Below are 21,316 nucleotides of genomic sequence, written 5' to 3' on the forward strand. Positions count from 1 at the left end.
TTTAACCCAGAACTACCAGTAACTAGCCACTTGTCTGACATTGTGCAAGTCCTAAAATCTCTTTAGAACTCAGTTTTCTCATCTATAAAATAAAAGACATTGGAAAAGATAATATTTCAGAATAAATTGAGCTCTAAAATTTGACGATTTGCCTAAGCATTATGAGCCCTTCCACATCAAGGAACCTCTATTTGGAAAATGGAAAGTCACAGACATTCACATTAGACTTCTACATTCTTAAAGTATTGTGGAATTAGAGCAGGTATGATCTAAAAATATAAAGATTATGCACATTAAAGTATTTTCTTGATTTATAAAATTTTCATAGATAAGACATCAGGATTAAGTCAAACATTCTCCCTATATCTCAATTTAAAGGTTTTTAATTTTTTTGTTTTAACTGGACAAATACCATAAATAAAATATATTAGAAATATTAAGAGCTTGATCACATTTTTACTCATCTATGAAATGAGAGTTTCAGCCTGTAGATGGTGCTCTGATACCATTTAGAACTACAAGTTGGACTTTCAGATTCTGTTTTGGGGAAATTGTCATATACTTGTATTTTATTTCAGTGTTGTTGAGTTCTAATTTCTTTTGAAAGTTTGAGGTTGATGGAACTCTAATAATAATGTTTTAAAGTACCTTGATTTTCATTTCAGGATTTGATTTTTTTTAATGAAAAGGATTTACACTTTGAAAAATTTAAATATCTTCCTTTTTTCTTATTTTTTTGTCATTAATTTAGTCATAGTTTAATTTCTCTTTTTTTCTCTTAGTATTTGCATACTCTTGAAAATTCTATGACTATAACAACAATAATAACAATAACAACAACAATGATAATAGCGCTTCAAGATTTATGATCTGCTTTACAAATATTATCTCATTTGATCCTTTCAAACACCTTTTGGAGACAAGTGTTAATATTATCCCACTTTACAGATGAAGAAAATGTGATGGGCAGAGATTGAAGCACTTGCTTCTGGTCAAATATCTAGTAAATGTTTAAAGTTGGTTTTGAACTGAGGTTTTCTTGACTTCAAGTCCAGGGCGCAACCCATTGTATCACCTCTTGTCTCAATTAATCAAATGAAATATCATACTGATTCTCATAAATAAAACTACCTCAATGGAAGCTGGGGGATGAAGAAATAATGCCACCTCCTCCCCTCCAAATGAGAATTATTTTGATCTCCAGTTTGTAATAATAAGGTAAAAAAGTATTTCCTGGAATTAAGCCATCACAGGAACTCTGGTTTAAGTCAGAGCTGTCAGCTGGGAAACAAATTTCCAGACATTAGGAAATTTAATTCATTTAATTTTTCATGTAAGTGGATTAGAAAATGTGATTAGGAATAGCAGAATATTCCTTTGCTACCCCAGGCTGTCTTAGAATGAATCAAAGAGATATACTAAAATCTTAAGACAGAAGAAAGAAGAAAGATTCAATCACTCTCTTGTTAGGTACTTTCAAACAAGCACAAAAAGAGCATGCACAGGAAGCCAAACGTTGATTGATTACAGTTTCCTTAGATGCCCACAGAATTGTTTAACTGAACCTAAACTTTCAACTCCTTTACCTAATGCTTTCATAATGTACATATTTCACAAACATAAATGAAATTACTATCAAATATTCTTTTCTTTTTTATTCATAACTTTCTAAGCCACAAAGACGGACTTTGTAAAAAACAAACAAACTACATCCATTACTGAGATAGTTGTTCCAAAACAGAGCATTTAAGGAACATTTATCTCAGAAGAAATTAGGTGATGAGGTAATCTATCGAGGGGTAAGAGCGAGGTTAGAGATAATTTAATCCACTGCTAGGTTAAGTGTTTGACCTAAGAACTCATAGTTAGTGGGAGAGGGAAGATTCAAATTCTAGCCCTCTGAATCCAAATCCCAAATCATTCCCAGAAATATATATTTTATCCCATTTGCAAAGTGAATCTTTTGACTACAGGGGCATTTTGTGTTTTTGCTTTTTTCCTGGAGAAGTTTAATGGTAAAATATTAGAACCTAGAGTTGTACCCAGAGTAACATATGTAATAATGCACCTAAATTATTCAGAAAGTATTAATAGGGTTTTATTCCAATAAAAGATTAAAACTTAAAAGATAAAAGAAAATATCCCAAGAATATATGTGAGACTTCAGAAAAGGTGAAAATAACATTTTAAAGAAATGAAACTTCTGAGGCTTAACATCCTAAAATAGTTCTCTGGAGGGAATAATTAGCAACTCTGGAATGATCAAATGATCCTTAAACTCCCCAAAGTCTCATCATAAGTAATAAATCTCACTAAACAGGAGATAGAAATTGTAATAATATCAGTGGAATACAAATAATGAAAGCATGAACAGCACTGTTTTCCTATTAGAATAAGTAATAATATATAGATAACATTTCATAAATGTAATGTATATCTTTGTACATGGGATTACACAGAGATAGACACACACAGCTCCCGAATGATTCCATTTCTTTGATTCACAGGATGATCTTATTTCCAATTCCTTTGAAATGTTTCAGGAAAAATCTCTCTTGTGAAAAACTGCTTCATAACTAGTAAAACACACTTAAATAATCATTATCTTGTTATATTCACATTCATTTAAAGGAAAAAAAAACACTATTTCCTGCTAAGCGTGGGTCTACTGGTTATTTAAATAAGTTAGAGTTTTTTTTTTCCCTGTACCTCAAATTTTGAAATTACTCACCCTAAGTTAATATAAATCACTCCTAATAAGAACATTGCGTGTTTCTTGTGGATTACATAGGAGCTTCTACCTCATAAGACATTCATCCCTGGGGGAGTAATAATTGTGACGTCATTTGATTGCTTGGCCCCATGTGTGAGCCCTATAAAAAGGAGAGTGTTTGAAATGCTGGTCAGAGTATAGTGAAGAGACGAGGAGTCAGACTCAGGAGTTGGGAAGAACAGCATCCCTGTAGCCAAGCTTAAGATCTGTTTCAGTGAACAGGTGAAGTCCTTTGTGGTTTCACAGGAATTCACTGCATAAGAAGATTCCAGCCGTTCACTGGCACCTTTGAGAAAGGAGCACATCCCATCACAGAGAAGACCTTCCAAGTCAGGGTAAGTAGAAACTCAACTTGTCTTTGTATTTTCCCTGCAACTTCCCATAGGTTATACAGAATTTTCTTTCTCTAGTAAGAAGTTTTGCATGTAATTTTTCTTTACAGCAATTAAAAAAAAAAAACCAACACAAGTTTCTTAGGTAACATTATGAAATGTGAAAGCTTATCCTATCTAGTTCTCTAATCACTCTATTAGTTTGTAAATATTTTCTCCTGCTTTCTTCTTCATTCAGTTTTAGTTACTAGAGCATGTTTTCTCTTGCTTCAGAACTGATTTCTGTCATACAGGTGAACACTCCTTACCTAGTGGTTGTGACAAGATTTTAGCTTGTGTCTTGTTCGAGTACTGAAGTTTTTTATTTTACCATCAATCGCATCCTCGGGACAGTCATTGTTTCCTCTTTATTTGTAGTTTTAAATATTTCTTTATGCTAATCCTCTTACAGAAAGAGAATTTAAAATCCTGTTTCCTTTTAGAAACTCACAAAGATGTGTAAAGAAATTAGATCTAAGCATCCCTTTTCTCTCTATCTATGCCCTTTCTCTTTTCTAAAGTTATATTTGCATAATAATATACTCTTCTGTGAGAACTTGGCTTATTTTATTTTTTATTTTTTATTGTGCTTATTTTTTTTTTACTAATAGTGTTTAAAATGTTCAACTGCAGATGTAAGGGAAGAGAGTTCTGAGTAAGCTTTTTCTATTGCCACAATTCTATCTCTCTTCATAACTTTCTTACCTTTACTAGATAATTAAGGTAAGAACTGGATGAGAGCTCATGTATTCATTAATTCCCTTTTTTGGAATTCATTCCTTCAGTGAAGAAAGTATATATTTGACTGCTTACATGTGTTTCTGGTTTAAAAAGGAAACTAGTGTTCCTTAGACTCATATGTGTTTCTTTGAAAAACCAGCAAATAGCATAAAACTGTGTAAAATACACATGTAGTTTGTGACATATAGCTAGCAATTAATTTATATTCAAAGTGATGGAGGAAAATGGAGGAAATTCTATAGCATGATCCTGTAACCCTGATGTAGTTTTATCTCTTTCTATGGAGTGATAGTCACTTGTTTTGAACTTAGCAAAACTTTTTATATATCCATATGATCTTCTGAGCTTTTATGCAGACAATATCTGAAACAGCTTGGAAGGTGATCTAAACTGGCTTCTTTTTCATTTATTCCAGGTACCCAGAGATGGAAGCCAGAAGTAGCCCCCAGCTCCTGGTGTCACTGATGTTTCTTAGTGTCCTCTGCTCACAAACACTGGCATTACCTTTTGGAACCTATTCTATCATGAGGTAAGCTGTCTTTTAACTTCAGGGGTCTTTATCTCTCTCTTCACTGCACAATGACATAGAATGAGGGACCATATCCTGTTCACTACTTAAATTTATTTGAAACTGAGGTTTAAAAAAAATTCTGCTGATCTTCAATGATGTGATGGTCTTACTCATTTTAGTCCCTAATCAATTCCAGACTCTACTATAAATAATTATACAGGTTCATTGAAATCACTTCTGTAGCTTCAGCTAAAGCAGTAGGATAAAGGCTATGGGCAGCTCAGATAATCTACAAATAATCCTGTAGAATATTTCTCTTTCTTTTTAAAATTTTTTTTATTCCTAGGATTGCATTAGTAACAAACTTATTTTTAACCATCATTAAATTGGTTCATCTTTTCACATAGCATCAATTATCTGGATGGTATTTTTATTTCAGTTACTTTCTTCTGGAATGTATTAGATAAAAATTTCAGGAAATGTCAAAGATATTGATATTATTTATTGCTCATGATATTAATTCAATAAAAAATCATTTTAAATGCAAATCATATAAACCATTTGAAGGAGCAGAGAGAGGCAGGACTGGAAGCTGGTGTTCTTGTGTTCAACATGACCCTAGGCAAGTCACTTTATCCCAATTTCTACCCTTTTGCTTTGGCAACCAATAGATAGTATTGATTCTAAGACAGAAGGTAAGGGTCTTAAAATTTTGTAATATGATTTTATTTTTATCCCTAAATATATAGTTATTACATCCTCTATGATTGATGTCACATTTCATAGCTTTAAGAAATTTCTATATTAAATGAATAAAGTTTAAGCAAAAGGTTTATTGTTCAGGTTTCGGTATGAATTTACTTTGTGCTATATGTCAAAAAGGAAAAGAAAAAATTCTCAGCCTGAATTTCTCTTTCTAGTTTCATAGATAAAGTCCTTTGCTGATTCCTATGAACTCACCAGACTTTTCCCCAGATGAGTGAAAATTGCTCTGTTGTCAGGAGTACTCAGTCTCTAAGATAGTCAACCAAAGCTGGCTCCTGTATAACTCTGCATACTGCCCAGGAAGAGGGCAATTCTGAGGCAGAACAGTGGCAGCTCTGATGGAATATTCTAGAGATGTAAGGTGCAGTTATTAGTTGGCCCAAATTGCAATCCTGAACAACATTACTTGCTATGAGCTGCGTTCCAAGGATGCTGCATCATTGCACATTTTAAGAAATTTGGAAAGATTGAACTTTCCTTGAGGACTTTGCTTAGAATAAACTAATGTAATTAAATAGGCTCATGTAATTCATATGGTCTGATTTTTCAAATCAACTTCCTAAATATTGTTTTTGGAAATTTTAGAAATCCTTAGGGGGAAAAAAACAGTTTTGTTTTTAATCTGGAATACAAAATGTGCTTTGTTCATATGTTCATCTTCCCCATCTCTCTGTTGCATACCATTGCACACTCTATAGTAAAATTGTTCCCATTCACAAATATAGAAGACCTACCAAAAGCAGTGTCTGTTGGAAACAGCATTGGAGGTTATCAGAATTGTCACACAAATCCATAGAGATGATGTCTCACTTCATACTGTTGACTTATCTAAGAATATGCATAAAGAGCTAATCTGAGATATTTAGAATAATAAATCCAGAACCTTGATTTGGTAGTAAAGCTTAGGAAACTAGCTATGAAGAGCCCTCCTTTCTAGTTCTTCTTATTTTTCTCCAGGTTTAAATCCAAGTAAATGGAAGAATAAACTGATAGATTCTGTCAGAAAACTTGTTAGATGTAAGCCAAATTCTCATCAATTACTATTACACAGAGGGCAAAGTCACCAGATACATACAGCTATTATTTTGCCTTGGAAAAGTCCCAGATGAAATCTCTTTGAGGAATTCTGGAAAGTACTATAGGAGAGTCTGGCTATACATTGAGCCATTTCTAAATGTACATTGCAACAGACATATTGTGGTCTTGGAATGGGAAATCTGAGAATTCTTATGATCATTGTATATATTTAATAAATTAATGAATGTCTTTCTTACTGAGAAAAAAAGTGTAAGTAAAATTTATGTATCCAAATTCTCTTCTCTGCATATTTAAAAATAACACCCATAATGTAAATATGCCAATTGATATTCTTGTTTTTATGTATATATAGACATCAATATTACATGGGTTCTACATAGACACATATATCAACATAGTAAATGGTTTCTGTGCATGTGTGTAGAGAACTTATTTGTGTGCAGTATCTCTAGACAAGGTGAGAAATGGGGTAAAAGAAAGACTTTTGTGCACTTGAAGTCAGAAGTCATGAATTTTTATCTCAGTTTTGATGTGGACTAACTAGAAACAAGTCACTTAACCTCTGCCTGCCTCTTTTGCTTATTGGAAGAATAAAGATAATAGTACTGATACTACATGCCTCACTTGATTGTTGTGGGGCAAAAGAGGAGAAAGGAATAAGCTTTCATGCAGTGCCTGCTATGTTCTAACCTTTGTGCTAAGCACTTTATAATTATTACCCCATTTGATTCTCACAAAAACTTCCTGGGAAAGGTAAGTGCTATTATAATCTCCATTTTATAGTTGAGTAAACTGAGGCAAACCCAGACTTGCCCAAGATCACAGATCTAGTATTTAAGGCTGGATTTTGAACTCACATGTTCCTAACTCCAGATCTAGCACTATGAACCTAGCTGTACTTTGTGAGCTTTAAAAAGGTATAACATCTAAACTTACACATATACCATGCTTTTATTCTCCCTACCTCTTCTTTCCTTCCATTTCTCCTATTCTGGATGCTTTCCATCTTCCCTTTATTCTTCCTCTGTTTCTATATTCCTTAGAACTTCACATTTTCGTCCTTAAATCTGTCTAAGACACCACTAATAGAGAAGTTTTTTTAGATTTCATTTGTAAATATCTTGCCTAGAATGGTTTGTAATGTTTCATTTGGGTAGTGTACAGCAAGCTCATGATGTTTTCCCTTTTAGCAGGTTGGGCAATGGTTTACTGTTTGATGGCCCTAATGAACCTGATCAAAATTTAGGCTTCTTAAGGGTGGAAAATGATAATCTGGAAAGTTCATTACCTGAAAATGACTTGTCTTTTTTTGATGCATCTAGACCCATGAACAGGTGAGTTCATTTTTATTTATTGTTCTGTTATCTGGGAATTTTTTTTTGAGGCAGCTATATAGTATAGTAGATAGAATTTCTAAATCTATGGTCAGGAAGATCAAAGATCAAATCTGGACTCAGATATTCACTAGCTATGTAACCCTAGGTAAATTGCAATCTTAGTCTGCCTTGGTTTCCCCTCTCTAAACATCTAATATGTTTCTGTTGCTTTTTAGCCATGCCTATGGGATTTTCTTAGCAAAGATACTGGAGTGGTCTTCCATTTCCTTCTCCAGGGTCCTCTTTTATATTGGTGGAAACTGAGGCAAACAAAGGTTAAGTGATTTGGCCAGAGTAACAAAGCTAGTAAATGTCTGAGGTGGGGATAAAATAGGTCCTCCAGACTCCAGGCACTATCCACCGTATCACCTAACTCCCAGCATGGTTGTGAGCATAAAATGAGATAATATTTGCAAACTGCTTTGCAGACAATAAAGTGTTATATAAATGCTAGTTGTTATTGTTATTGTTCTCACCATCTCAATTACAATAATTTGCTATATACTGCACTACTTTAGTCCATTTCTATACCATGATATGGTCGTACCATATGTAACACAATATTAGTTAATCTCTCTCACTACAACTCATTCATTTATCTATTATTTCTATATCCTCTACAACTATGGGCATGCTAGATACATTATAATGAGTCCGGTTGATGAAATCTTTCAATAGTCCCACAATATTCATAAGGGTTTAGTCTATATCATCCACTAAAAGTATTAAATGTTCAAGGAATTATTTGGAGCAACTCTACATGTAGGCAAGCAATCTAAGCTTTTCTAGAGAATTTTCAAAAATTAAAGGTAAGACTGAAAATGGAACTTTTTATCTTGAAAAGTAGTGAGTTCCTTGCCCCTAGAAATAAGACAGGTGACAATTTGTTGCAAATAGGAGAGCAGCACATTCTTTAATCAGCTTGGACTAGCCTTTAATGCCTATTTTAATTCCACTTCCTATGAGTACAAATATTTTGTTCACTTAAACCTTAACATGATTAAATAATTAATTAAATTGTCATTTAATGAGAATTGAAAACGATGAATGCAGAAAGGTGAGAGAACCTGTTTAATCAAGTATGAATCTCTGACCAATACTTTGGTCTGAAAAACATCCCTTCAGAAAAAAAAGCAGAAAAAAAAGCTAGAATTTTAATGATAACAAGAGTCTTCCTTAGTTTCCAAATTATTTTAAAGATCCAATTGGATAAGTTGGAACCTTAACAAGTAGAAACCACTGTCATAGAATGTGGATAAAGTTCATTTTGAATTTAAGGTGTAAAACTTGGAATATTAATTGTCATTTAAAACCCTAAAATATTTTGTTACAATGTATTCCAAAAAATTTTCTTCATAGCATTGAAAGACTAACATTTACTTTCTAACATCTTTCAAAAAAATGATTATTTTAACTTGTAAATGATCTTTCTCCCTATTTTAGAAACAGCAGACATGCTGATGGACTTTTCACCAGTGACTATAGCAAACTCTTGAGTCAACTTTCTGCCAAAAAATACCTTGAGTCTATTATTGGCAAAAGAGTTAGGTAAGCTCTTAATTTTTACTGACTGTATTTTAATCTACTAGACATGAATTTATTTTTCACCTTTACTTTTTGTGTAACAAATAGACATTACTTTAATGTGTTTATTTTTGTAAAGGTAGTAGAAAAACCATTTTAATATGGCTTCTTCACACTAAGTTCCTGATTTGGGGGGCATATTTAATAAAAATTTTAAATCTGATGTGTTTCCTTTTCCTCATTTTCCATAGCGATAACCTTGAAAAAGGAAATAGTCTACTTAAGCGCCACTCTGATGCAGTCTTCACTGACGGTTACACCCGTCTCCTAAAGCAGATGGCAATGAGGAAATATCTAGATTCAATTTTGAATGGAAAGAGAAGGTAAAGAAAAATATATGGGGTATGAATGGACAAATTACAAACTCCAAGCCTTTTTACATTGTGTACTGGGGAACTTACTCCAGAGGTAACAGCCTATCAAGATGACTCAGTGGCCCCACTTCTTGGGATCACTTTAACTATACTCATGGTACAGGTCATGTCTAGATTTCCCCAAATATTGGTAAAAGGGGCCCCAAAATCTAATATAAGTAGTTATAATCATCTAAGAGTCTCCAAATGTATTTTTCCCTTTTCTATCACAGTGATGAAGATTTGCTCAAATCTGAAAATGCAGAAGTGAATGATCCTAACTCACTTGCCTGAAAGTGATAATGCTCTTAAAGTGGAGCTGATGCATCACTTCCTAGTGGTAAGTCTAACTAAACATTAATCTTTTAGCTCTGTAGAAAACTGCCTCACCCTCTAAGTATATAGCAATACTGCCCAGTACATGGAGTGCTAGACTTAGAAGCAGAATTTAGATTCGAATGCTTACCAGCCAGGTGTCTCTGGACAAGTCACTTGACTTTTGTTTGTTTTGTTTTTCTCAACTGTGAAATGAGGATAATATTATTGTCCTCCCAGGATTGTTGAGAGAATCAAATAATAATATACGTAAAGTACTTAGCACAGTGTCTAGCACATAGAAGGCACTATATGAATTTCAATTCCTTTCTCCTCCTTCTATATCCAGGAATCATTTTGCATTAGCATGCTTCCTCCTTAGGAGAAATATTTCCTCTTAAGAGTGGAGTAGTTCATATTAGGGGGTCACTTCAGGCTATACAAGTCTGATTCTTATTGGTGTAGAATCCAATCCAATAATGAGCTTAAAATAATTTATTCTATCTTCTTACTATCACCTGTTTCAAGAGTTAAGAGTAAGTAGCTTGTCTTCTGAATAGTTCCAAATTCCATTTATTCTCTCCCCCTCCCCTCCTCAATTTTTCTTATGCTGAGATGTGGAACAAAAATTGAATTTCCTTTTGAGAACCAAATGGTGAATTTTTTTTAAATCAATGTCCATTCTCACCCTTGTAATGAAGTAATTTAGGGGCTCCCTAAATTACTTCATTACAGTTCCTCCCTTCGCACAAAGCCAAAATGCCCTTCACCAATCCAGGTAATTTGAATCAGTTAAAATACAATCCAACCCAGATTTAGCATGGTGCATTGTTCTACATATATTATGGAATACATACATACTTATATCTCTATATATATGGAGAGAGAGAGATACACATGTGTATAATATTATGAGTATTGTCATATTCCTAACTAGAATGAAGTAACTACATAAAGAAAAAGCCTGATATGGCATAATTAACTAGTAAAATGGATGTGAGTCCTCCTTCTCCTCCAATAATTATCATTGCACAAGAGTTCTCACTACTGAAAAATCCTATTTTTCTCAATCTACAAAGAGAATTGTGATTTATAGTTATATTTTTCTTAGATATGGGGATAACATTGGTTTTCCCTCTTAATCCCTCTCAAATCCCTCTCAAAACAGAAATATCTACATCTATCCTACAATACCTACATCTCTTCCATTCTTCAAAGAATCCATGACTTCATTGGTATGGGGAGCTACTCCACAAGTGTAGGTTATAACATCTGTATTCCTTAATAAATAATACTCTATGATATCACTTTTATATAGCTCTAGTTTGCAAAGTACTTTTCTCACAACCATCCTTCTGGGGCAATACAAGTATTATTAACTCCATTTTATAGGAAATTGTAGCTAAAAGTATAAAGATTTGGTCACATTAATAGAACAACATGCTGGGATTTAGATCAGGCCTCCTAACTCTGTCTTGTGCTTCTTCCACTCTATCTATCCTGCACTCTACCTGTTGCCCATCCTTTGGTGATAAATCTCTCATCATTTAGCAAGTCTGGTTTTCAGATCACAGAGTTTATTGGGACTTTACTGAAAACCCTTCTCACTGGTCAGTGTGCAAAAATTCTGATCTGATCCACTGCCACAGGGTTGTCATTATGAAACATTGGTTTTATACTTTAATGACAGTACAGATATATCTAGACATCTCATCCAAAGTATTTTTTTGAACAATAGAATTAGACTTTATCACTCCATGTCCCATTGAGACTTACTTACTCCGATTGACAGGAGAATAGCACCTTTCTGAAATTCAACCACTGTCTTTAGTCCTGTTGACTAGTTAGTTAGTGGTAGTAGAGACAGTGGAGAATATTTAGATGTCCTAGTAAGTCAACAATATGCTCTGGGTGCCTGTCCCATTTTCTTTCTTTCTTTTTTTAAAACCCTTACCTTCTGTCCTAGAATCAATACTAAGTATCTACTCCAAGGCAGAAGAGGGATAAGGGCCAGGTCATTAGGATAAGTGATTTGCCCAGGATCACATAGCAAGGAAATGTTTGAATCTAGATTTGAATCCAGGTCCTCCCAACTCTATGCCTGACACTCTAGCTGTCCTTGTCCTTCACAATTTAAAGTAATCAATGAACAAACATTTATTCTGTGCTATTAAATTAGATATTTGCAAAACACTTAGCATTTTGCCTGGCACAGAGTAGGCACTCAATAAATGTTAATTCCCTTCCCTTTTCTTTTCCCTTCCCCTTCCTATTTATGTGACAAGGTCTATACTCTGTTTAGTAATATAAATACCATTTCCACTGTAAGGTTTTGAGCAAGTTAATCTCCCTGAATCTCACTTTTCTTTTTTGTAATATTAAGTTATTAGTTACTTTAGCATATCTATTTTTTTTAAACCCTTAGTACTGTTTATTTATTCCAAGGTAGAAGAGTGATAAAGACTAGGTAAAGGGGGTTAAGTGACTTGCCCAGGCTCACACAACTAGGAAGTGTCTGAGGCCAGATTTGAACTCAGGACTTCCCATCTTTAGGCCTGGCTCTCAATTCACCCAGCCATGTAGGTGTTTCCCCCACCCTCTTACAAACACACAACCATTACTTGCATATCTATAATTCTATGGTAGTACGAAAACTATGGTCTTGTTATATCAACTCATAGAAACAAGATTTTTTTTCTTAAACTCAGATCTTGGATTACTTGTATTTCTAGATAAAATGTAACAGAAAAGCCCTCCTCTTCAAAGTATGGGGAAAAAAAAGAAATGAAAAAAGAAAATCAGTTATACCCTCATTTGTATATTTAAACAATTTTTTTCTTTATGCTTCTTTCTCTCTTAATGCATACAAATTTTCTCAGAGGTAAAATGCTAATGATTCATTGTATATAAGTAGTCAATATATACTATATTTCCTAGGCCTCCATTACTTCATTTCCTTGTGTCAGAGTCAGTCTTTTAAAAGTAGACCCCTTTCTGAGCTAGCATGATTGCCTATAATGTGTTGGTTAATCTTAAGATATGTGTTAAAAGAATGAAACTAACATTTTAAAATAAAATGAGATTTGTTCTTAAAACTATTTTTTTCCTTTTTTCAGAATTCTTCAAAGAAATCTACAATGAACAAATTGACTATTTTTTGAGTTCTATGTAAATCTATCAAAGAAACATCTTCAATATTAAAACCAAATAAATATATGTTGTAGGGAAAGTTGTGATTTATTTTGCTTCTCATGTAATAAAAGTGGTGTTTACACTTAAATATTATTTTAGAGATCTTTACCTAAATCTTGTCTTTAAATCATGAAAACCCCATGGCTTCATATGCTATGTATCCTTTCTTTCAATAAATGTTTTGAAAAAAGAAGTCCACACTGGGATTCAATATTCCATGGTCCCTGAATTTTCAGAATGATGGCAAGAGAAAAAAAATGATAAAAACTGGGTTGAGAGTGTTGAGAGTGTCCACTAACAGATTATCTATAATTCATATAATTGGAGGATACATCTGTTATGGCATATTTGAAGGTGGAAAGTGCTATTCAGAACCATGGATATAACTGAGATCGTTCCAGTCAAAAAGAAAACTAATGTATTCCCTCATATTCATGGAACATTGTGTTTGATTTAGGGGCTTGATTCTACCTCTGGTATATGTAATTGTCACTGGCTTCTTTGTTTGGGGAGATGTACAATGGCATTGGGATAGGCATGTTGCTTTACAGGAGCAAAACTTTTCTCCATGGGCACTCTGCATTAGTCTCATAGAGAAGGTGGATCCAGAGACACAACTATTTTTTTTAATAAATGTAATGAATGAAATGTGGACAATAAAGACATTTGATTATCACTGCAAATATTTTATGTGTTTGATTCAATGAACAATAGCTGTTAGTGTCCAGAATCTAAGGTCCCACTGCCACTTCCATTTATGAAAAGCACATTTGGAAAAAAATATAGATACTTAACTTCTCCAGTCTCAATTTCCTTTTCTACAAATGGAAATGATAATAACACCTCCTTCGCAGGATTGTTGGAAAGAGCAAAAAATAAAATAATATGCTTAAAGTACTTTGCAAACCTTAAAACATATGTTTAATACAGTTACATGATGGTGGTGGTAGTGATGAAGAAGAAACATGTTTGTACATCATTAAGGAAAGTCACATTTTTGAAATTTAGGGAAATATAAAAAATTTAGAGAAGAGATGGGTTTAACTAAAATAGGGGGCTCAAAGATGATTCTAACTGTATAAATCAATAATATCTATATCCCCCAGATAGCTAAGTCAGCACAACCAACCAGAGATAGGCAGAGTTGGGAGATCAAAGTTGGGCTGCTCTTTGGAAACCATACAGAACTTGACCCACACATACATGCACACAGCACTTTCATTCAGTGGAAGAGAGAGAACATCATAATAACCCAGACAAATATTGGACTTCCTAAAGTCAAATCCTTTTTTGATGAACAGACTTGGGTCATCTGGCAAATAAAGCCCTTTACTCACTATTGATCCCCTAATACCTACTTTTATTTTATATTCCTTTGTTTTCATTATAAAGCCTTTTATAATCTGGTCCTACTCAAATGTCCCTCCCCCCATATCTCACACATATCCTTAATTCTAGTCAAACTTGGTAACTTGAGAAAAACTTGTCCTCCCTTTTTCTTTGTTGTTGTTCCTGCTCTCCCTTCTCTTTGGAACACTCTATCTTCCTCTCTTTCTTGTTGTTCAGTTGTGTCTAACTCTCGGTGGCACCATGGATTTGTCCATTGGGTTTTCTTGTGAAAGCTATTGTAGTGGTTTGTCATTACCTTCTCTAATGTGTCCCATTTTTACTTGAGAAACTGAGGAAAATAGATATTAAGGGACTTGTCCAGAGTCACACAGTTAGCAAGTATATGAATCCAAATTCAAACTCATGTCTTCTTGATTCTGAATACAGTGCTCTATCTACTATACTCCCTCCCTATCTGCAGGGATTCCTGCTAATCCTTTAAAATTCCACTCAAATGCTTTATGGGTCTTTATGGCATTTATGAAGTCCTTTCTGCTTTTATACATTCACAGTAGTTAGCAATGAATGATTTTTTATGTTTCATATTCTACAGAGGACATTGTTTTATGAATGATTAATATATACCAAAAGCTAAATAATTATCATTATCTATGTATATATTATATCAGTATTCTAGATTGTAAACTATATAAAATTGGGGCCCATGTCTTAACCTATGCTTTGTACCTCTCCCATCAAACCTAGCACAGTGATCTGTACAAAACAGGCAATTAATAAATATTTCCTCAATGTTTTAAGAATTTTTTTTTCTTTTTGATTCTTACTTTCTTCTGTTTTGGGAAGTGATTACTCTTTTACTTTTTCCTGGGATTCAGGGACTTTCCCCATTATTGGAGAATTCTCAGTAATCGTGGATAGTAGTTCTATAATAGCATCTTCCAATTCTTAAGAATGCTAAGAAGTACAAATTTCTATGCAGTAATTTTTTTGTAACTTTGATTACTTCTTCACCCATTCTACTTTGGCTTTAGGGCTGAGTCTAGACAACTGATCCCAGATACACTTTTTGTAAAGAGATAAGGAAAAAAATACATAAAAAGCTTTTGGCTTTTCACAGTCCTCTATAACAGCTTTCCCTTCTTGACTGTTAGAAAGACATTTTCTTTGGTCCTTCTCTTTCTCCTCATAATTGAAGAATAGTTTTCTTTTACCATTCTTTGCTCTAACAAGCTGCTTCTCATCTCCTAGTCTATCTTTTCTTATTTCACCCCCTATATAATTTTCCTCTTTCTTTACACTCTTCCTTGGCGACCTGCCCTGGTTTCAACATTTTGTGCCTTTTTTCATTTGCTGTTCTACTGTCTATAGTTATGGGTTTAGCTAGTTTGACATCTTGCTATATATTTACTACCCTTCCTACATGCTAACCTACTTTACTTTTGTGCTTGAAAAGAAATGCCACTCTTCAAAGTTGAATTGATCTTTACTCAGGTCTTTCCTCTGAAATGTATTAAAATATACTTTAAAATTTTTGATTTCTTACATCTTTATGACTTAAGATAATGGAATTTCAGAGGCTTTTAAATTTAAAAGGACCCTCAAAGAACAAGATGGTCCTTCATTCAACAGATGAGAAAACTTCTCCTTTTCTTCCCTGACTACTACAATTTCTAATTCTCAGTCCCAAGACATTTACCTGATTTTTTCCCTAATAATATGTAATCAGAATTGAATAGAAGAATAATAAAGTGGATAGAGAAATGGTGTTGGAGCCAAGAAGACTTGAGTTTCATTCCCACCTTTGAGACACAGTAGCTGTGGCACTAGCTCTAGGCAGGCCACAATCTCTCAGTGTTCTAGATCAAGACTTGACAAACCTTTACTTGTATTAGCTACCTGTCCTTTTTGTATGTGCCCTTCAGCTAAGAATGATCCATTTGCATTTAAATATAATAAGCAAAAGGCCCAGTTTGCAACTCTTTCCAATATCTTCAGTCCTAAATGGCCCCCTTCTTTTGTGGTCACAGTAGGGCAGAAAAGAAGGCAGAATATCTAAAGAATAATGGTTTAATAGCAGTCTATAAAAATAATTTCACTAGTGATAGACACTAGTCATTAATGAGTCATTAGTGCCCAAAATAGGAAATGAGCAAATGAAAGGACATCGGTCATTGACGTGGACTATCACAATTCCCCAAAAGTTTAATTCAAAAGCAGGCCCAGAACAGCATCAGCTGGAAACAAAACAGTTGATCTCCTTGCCAAGCAGAGATACATGGCAGCCAAGGGCAATGCCAGTATAGAATATAAATTCATTTGCAAAACATGACGCAGGAGGGTTGTGGAAGATTACAAGCAGTATTGCCACGCAAAACAGCAAAGAGCAGTGAAGAGGGGAACAAACAAAACAAGCCATCGGAACACTTGGCATGAGACACAACTAAGTCAAGTCATTCCAAGAGCATTCATGGATAAAATGGAAAGAAGGACAAAAAGATCTCCACATGCAAAATGAAAAAAAAAGCAATAGATTTGTCAGAGTTATTGTAATAAACAGTTTTCACCACCAATGACAGGGGAACCAATACATTTGGGTTTTTATGCTTTGGATCACATTGGGTTCTATGAAACATGAAAAAATGGATCTAGAGTAAGAGGACTTGGGTTCCATTCCTAGTTCCTGAAACTATATATTACCTTGGCTCAGTCACTGGAACCATGCCATGCCTCAGTTTCCTCTTAGTAAAATGACTGTAGAGAATTCATTCTATAACATTTTAGATCACTTAGCTTAAGGTAACTAAGTTGTCTTATAGTGCTAAATCTTTGATTCTATAAAGTAGAAATGGTATATTTCTAATAAATACTTTCATATAAAAGGTAGCATTAAATGTATTATAGGAAATATATGATTGGAACAGAATATAAACTGGTCTTGGTGTAAATAATGGAAAACAGGGACATCAATAGATATCATTCATTGATAATTTTATTAAACTGCAAATGAATCTTGGCCATGAGAATAAATTTTTCAAAGATAAATTTTAGTAAAAATTAGAATGTTAAGACAAAGCCTTAATGAGACATTCTTCCTGAAGAAAAATACCAATGGCTCAAATTTAAGAATAGTCCTTTCCTCTGGGATACTGGCTTTGCCAGATAGACTATAGTGGCAGCAGTACATCAGTCCTCCTTGCTCTTTTCACCTGATCTGATTTGTTCTGACTTTTTTTTCCATGTACTTGATTTGTACCAAATTTCCAACTTCTTTTCTTGGCTCGACAGTTGCCTCTCTCTGGCTGCCCAGAACTTGGTCTTCTGCTTTGATTATTTCTATTCTTCTCTGTTCTTGATCCCAGTACTCACCATAAGGGACAAACTACTAGTAGTGATCAGGCTATTAAGTTCTGAGGAGCCAATAGAGGTTTGCTTTGGAGAAGACAAAAGGGCCAAGAGAAAAAGGGCATCTTCTTCCTTTCCTGAATAATAACCATTTATTGTTGTTCAGTTGTTTCAGTCATGTCTAATTCTTTGTGACTTCATTGGCAAATATAGTGGAATGGTTTGTTATTTCCTTCTGTAGTCCATTTTACGGATGAGGAAACTGAGGTAAACAGGCTTACATGATTTGCCCAAGATCTGACTCTAGGCCTGGGGCTCCATCCATTGCACCACCTAGCTGCCCACAAGATATTAGTAAAAGCAAGATATAATTTGAGTAGTGGAGAGAAAAACAGAAATTAGAACAATAAGTATTCGAAGCTTCTTTTTAAAAAGATATGTGTCTACTATACATACGTACACACAGAATTATATACACACACATATACACATCTATTTTAAATAATAATATTTTCTTTTCAAAAGAAAAGAGATATATTTCCTTCTTAGAGGCAATGATTAGCAAAGGAATGAATTCAAGGGTGTGTCTATTTAAGAATATTTTATAAATGAATACCATTGTATTTTATGTTCTATCTTTCTCTAGGGGACTTACAGAAATTTTCTAATGGATTCCCAGAGACACATATTTCTCTAACAGAAGTTGAGAAAGTCAGTGATCAACACACCAAGCGGTCGGGCCCCTTACCCAGCTGGAACAAATCACACAGGGGCTAGGAGGATTCCTTGGCCACTGAGTTGGCATGTTTGAAAGTGTGAGTGGATGCTCTTGCCTCTTAGCTTCGCTGTTCATGCCTTTAGAGACCCTTGCCACCTGCATCTTTCAACTTACTGCCATGGAATCTCATGCTACTCTACCCTCTTACCATTCAGCCACTCCACTAACTCTTCATGTCCCAAGAAATCTGTCTCTAAGCCTTTGTTCAGGCTCTCCTTTATGCCCCTAGTGCTCTTCCTCTCCATCCTTGCTCAGGTGCCACCTTCTAAACAAGGGGTTGTTTGCTGTTAATACTTTTTTCCAAATTATCTTGAATTTCTATTATATATGATGTTTTCCTTATTGAGGTGTAAATTATTTCTATTCAGTTAAAAGGAAGTTTCTTGAGAATAGAGTTGTTTCCTTTTGTTTGTTTTTATATCCCTAGCACCTCGCACAGCTCTTGGCTCTTAGGAGACATTTAATAAATAATTGTTTTAGAATTAAGTTAATATCACTTTGTGATTTAGGGAAAAGAAGTAAAAAGAGTTTAAATCAGTGATTCCCAAAGTGGGTGCTACTGCCCCCTGCTGGGTGCTGCAGTGATCCATGAAAGCGGTGATGGCTACAGGTGCATTTATCTTTCCTATTAATTGTTATTAAAATTTTTTAAAAATTAATTTCTAGGGGACTAAGGAATATTTTTCTGGAAAGGCAGTGGTAGGCCAAAAAAGTTTGGGAATCACTGGTTTAAATAATGTTAAGCCATAACTATACCTCTGAATTCTTCATCAGAAATATGTAGGAGATCAAAAGAAGTCAACTTTAACTAAGGAGGAATATTTTCAAAATAAGACATGAGTGACACAGTAGAGGTAGCAGGAAGACCAACAGAGAAATAAAGGTTCCTTTTTGGTACCAGTAGTATCTGCATCTCCTAAGCCCAAAGCTCAAGCTCCACGCCTTATGCCTTTGCAATAATTATATGTCCAATAACCATGAGGCATTGATTAAACATTCACCAAGTGCTAGGCACTACTAGGTGCTAAGGATCTGAAGACAGAAGAATCCCTGACTCCAAATAGTTAACGTTCATAAGGAGACAAACATATATATGTAGTTGGTGCTTCTCTCTGCCATGAGAGAATAAATATAGCGTCTGAAGCTGGCACCACTTTCCTATTGCTCTGTATCTGTTTGTCCTTACTGTGTCTTTCCATTCCTGATGTAGATGTTTCTCTAATTATTGGTTCCTACTACCTCAGAATACTGCTTCGACTCTATCTATGGGACTTTAAAAAATGTTAATGGTGTTCAATATTTAAATATAGAAATGGCAATTTGAGCTCAAAAGGACCTTCCCTATTGGGATATTTGTTCTCCTAAGATCAGGAAAGAATAAACATAAAGAGATAAGCATGAACTCAAATATGGGCTGAAGGAAAAATCAGTCTGTTGCCCTTCCCTAAAAATTCTTTTTTTATTTTTAAAATTTTTACTTTGAATATTTTCCCATAGTTACATAGTTCATGTTCTTTTCCTCTCCCCCAAGCCCCTCTAGTCCCCCCTTAACCAATACACAATCCCTAAAAATTCTAAAGGAACTTTCAAAGTTCAGAGACAAAAAAAAAAAAAGAATTAGAGATGACCCCCTTTTAATTCCCACTGAATTCAGGCTCAACAACACCCAAGTTATCTAACCTCCCAGCTTCAGAAGAAATACCATGCTACCTCTCAAGTGTTCAGAGAGAATAGGAAGAAGGATAGAATCAGGGAATATCCAAATTGGAGGATGATTAAAGACTGTTACCTTAGAGAGCAAGGTATAGGATGACCTCCTTGTAGGAACTCTGGACTTTAGTCTTATCTGTTAGTTATGTCTATACAACATGTGAGCAAGTGAAATTATAGTAATGAATAAAAACTGGGGACTGATTTCTGACTGGAAGAGTCTCCACCTGTAATATGGGACACCCCTAGAATAAATTTGAAACAAACGGAAAGGAAAATATGATGACTGTTGACTGCACTTGGAGTTGTCTATATGGCATTGATAACACAGTCCTCCTTTTAACTGCTTCAGAGACAATCATAGTGAGTAAGGCTTGGGGAAATTTCTTTTTATTAAGTAATAAATGGATTCATTGAGCTGATTTCTTTTGCATCACTTTGCTGTTGTGTAGGAATAAAAAACTCCAACTGAGAAACCTACTCGGGTTAGAGGTCATTGATTTATCATTGCATCATCATTTTATGAATCATTCTTTCTAACAGAGTTGACCATACACATGTTTAATGTTAGATACTTTAGAAAAAAAATATTAATATCCTAAAGATGTATTTTAAAGTTCTTTTAAAGAGCTCTGAGCACCTTCCTGGGCAGAATGAAGACTTGCTTCCAGAGAAAAGACTCTAGGTAATCACCAGAATAGCCTTTTCTGACACATTTAGTGAATATTTGTCTCATTCACTTCCTCTAAAAACCTGGTTTTTATGAAATGCTAAAGATAGACAAGTGGATGAAAAACTGTCCTTGCCAATGGCTTTTCATCTAACGAAATACCCTCTTTTCTTGTTTTCTTCAAAATATCTTCTCTCTTCTTTCCTTAGAGAAAATCATACCCGAAAATTATTTATGTTTTGGAATGTATAAAAGTACATAATGTAAACTTTTACACAAGAAAGGCAACTTGGTCTTTTTAAATGACAAAATTAATAACCATCAACAAAGGCAAAGGCCAAGTTAACATGCAAAATGGGGGAAAAATGTTACATCTTGAAATACTAAAAGAATACAATATCAAATCCATCTCCTTCCCATTTTAATGTAGATTCTGTATTTTGTGAT

General features: G+C 34.3%; 1 protein-coding gene across 1 annotated transcript; it reads left to right on the forward strand.

Moving 5' to 3' along the window:
• Nucleotides 1-4,310: 4,310 nt before the first annotated feature.
• On the forward strand, nucleotides 4,311-9,806 carry LOC123247624 (vasoactive intestinal peptide). Its single transcript, XM_044676570.1, has 5 exons — nucleotides 4,311-4,414; nucleotides 7,390-7,533; nucleotides 9,019-9,123; nucleotides 9,351-9,482; nucleotides 9,746-9,806. The coding sequence occupies exons 1-5, from the start codon at nucleotides 4,311-4,313 to the stop codon at nucleotides 9,804-9,806; spliced, it is 546 nt and encodes a 181-aa protein (XP_044532505.1).
• Nucleotides 9,807-21,316: the final 11,510 nt, after the last annotated feature.

The sequence above is a fragment of the Gracilinanus agilis genome, chromosome 4 (genome assembly GCF_016433145.1).
Source record: "Gracilinanus agilis isolate LMUSP501 chromosome 4, AgileGrace, whole genome shotgun sequence".
NCBI classification, from domain to species: Eukaryota; Metazoa; Chordata; class Mammalia; order Didelphimorphia; family Didelphidae; genus Gracilinanus; species Gracilinanus agilis.

Excerpts from the sequence above, each read along its gene's own strand:
- LOC123247624 (XM_044676570.1), top strand. The coding sequence starts at position 4,311 with ATGGAAGCCAGAAGTAGCCCCCAGCTCCTGGTGTCACTGATGTTTCTT. Across the intron at positions 4,415-7,389 it reads GGAACCTATTCTATCATGAG|CAGGTTGGGCAATGGTTTAC; the intron begins GTAAGCTGTCTT and ends TTTCCCTTTTAG. Across the intron at positions 9,124-9,350 it reads ATTATTGGCAAAAGAGTTAG|CGATAACCTTGAAAAAGGAA; the intron begins GTAAGCTCTTAA and ends CATTTTCCATAG.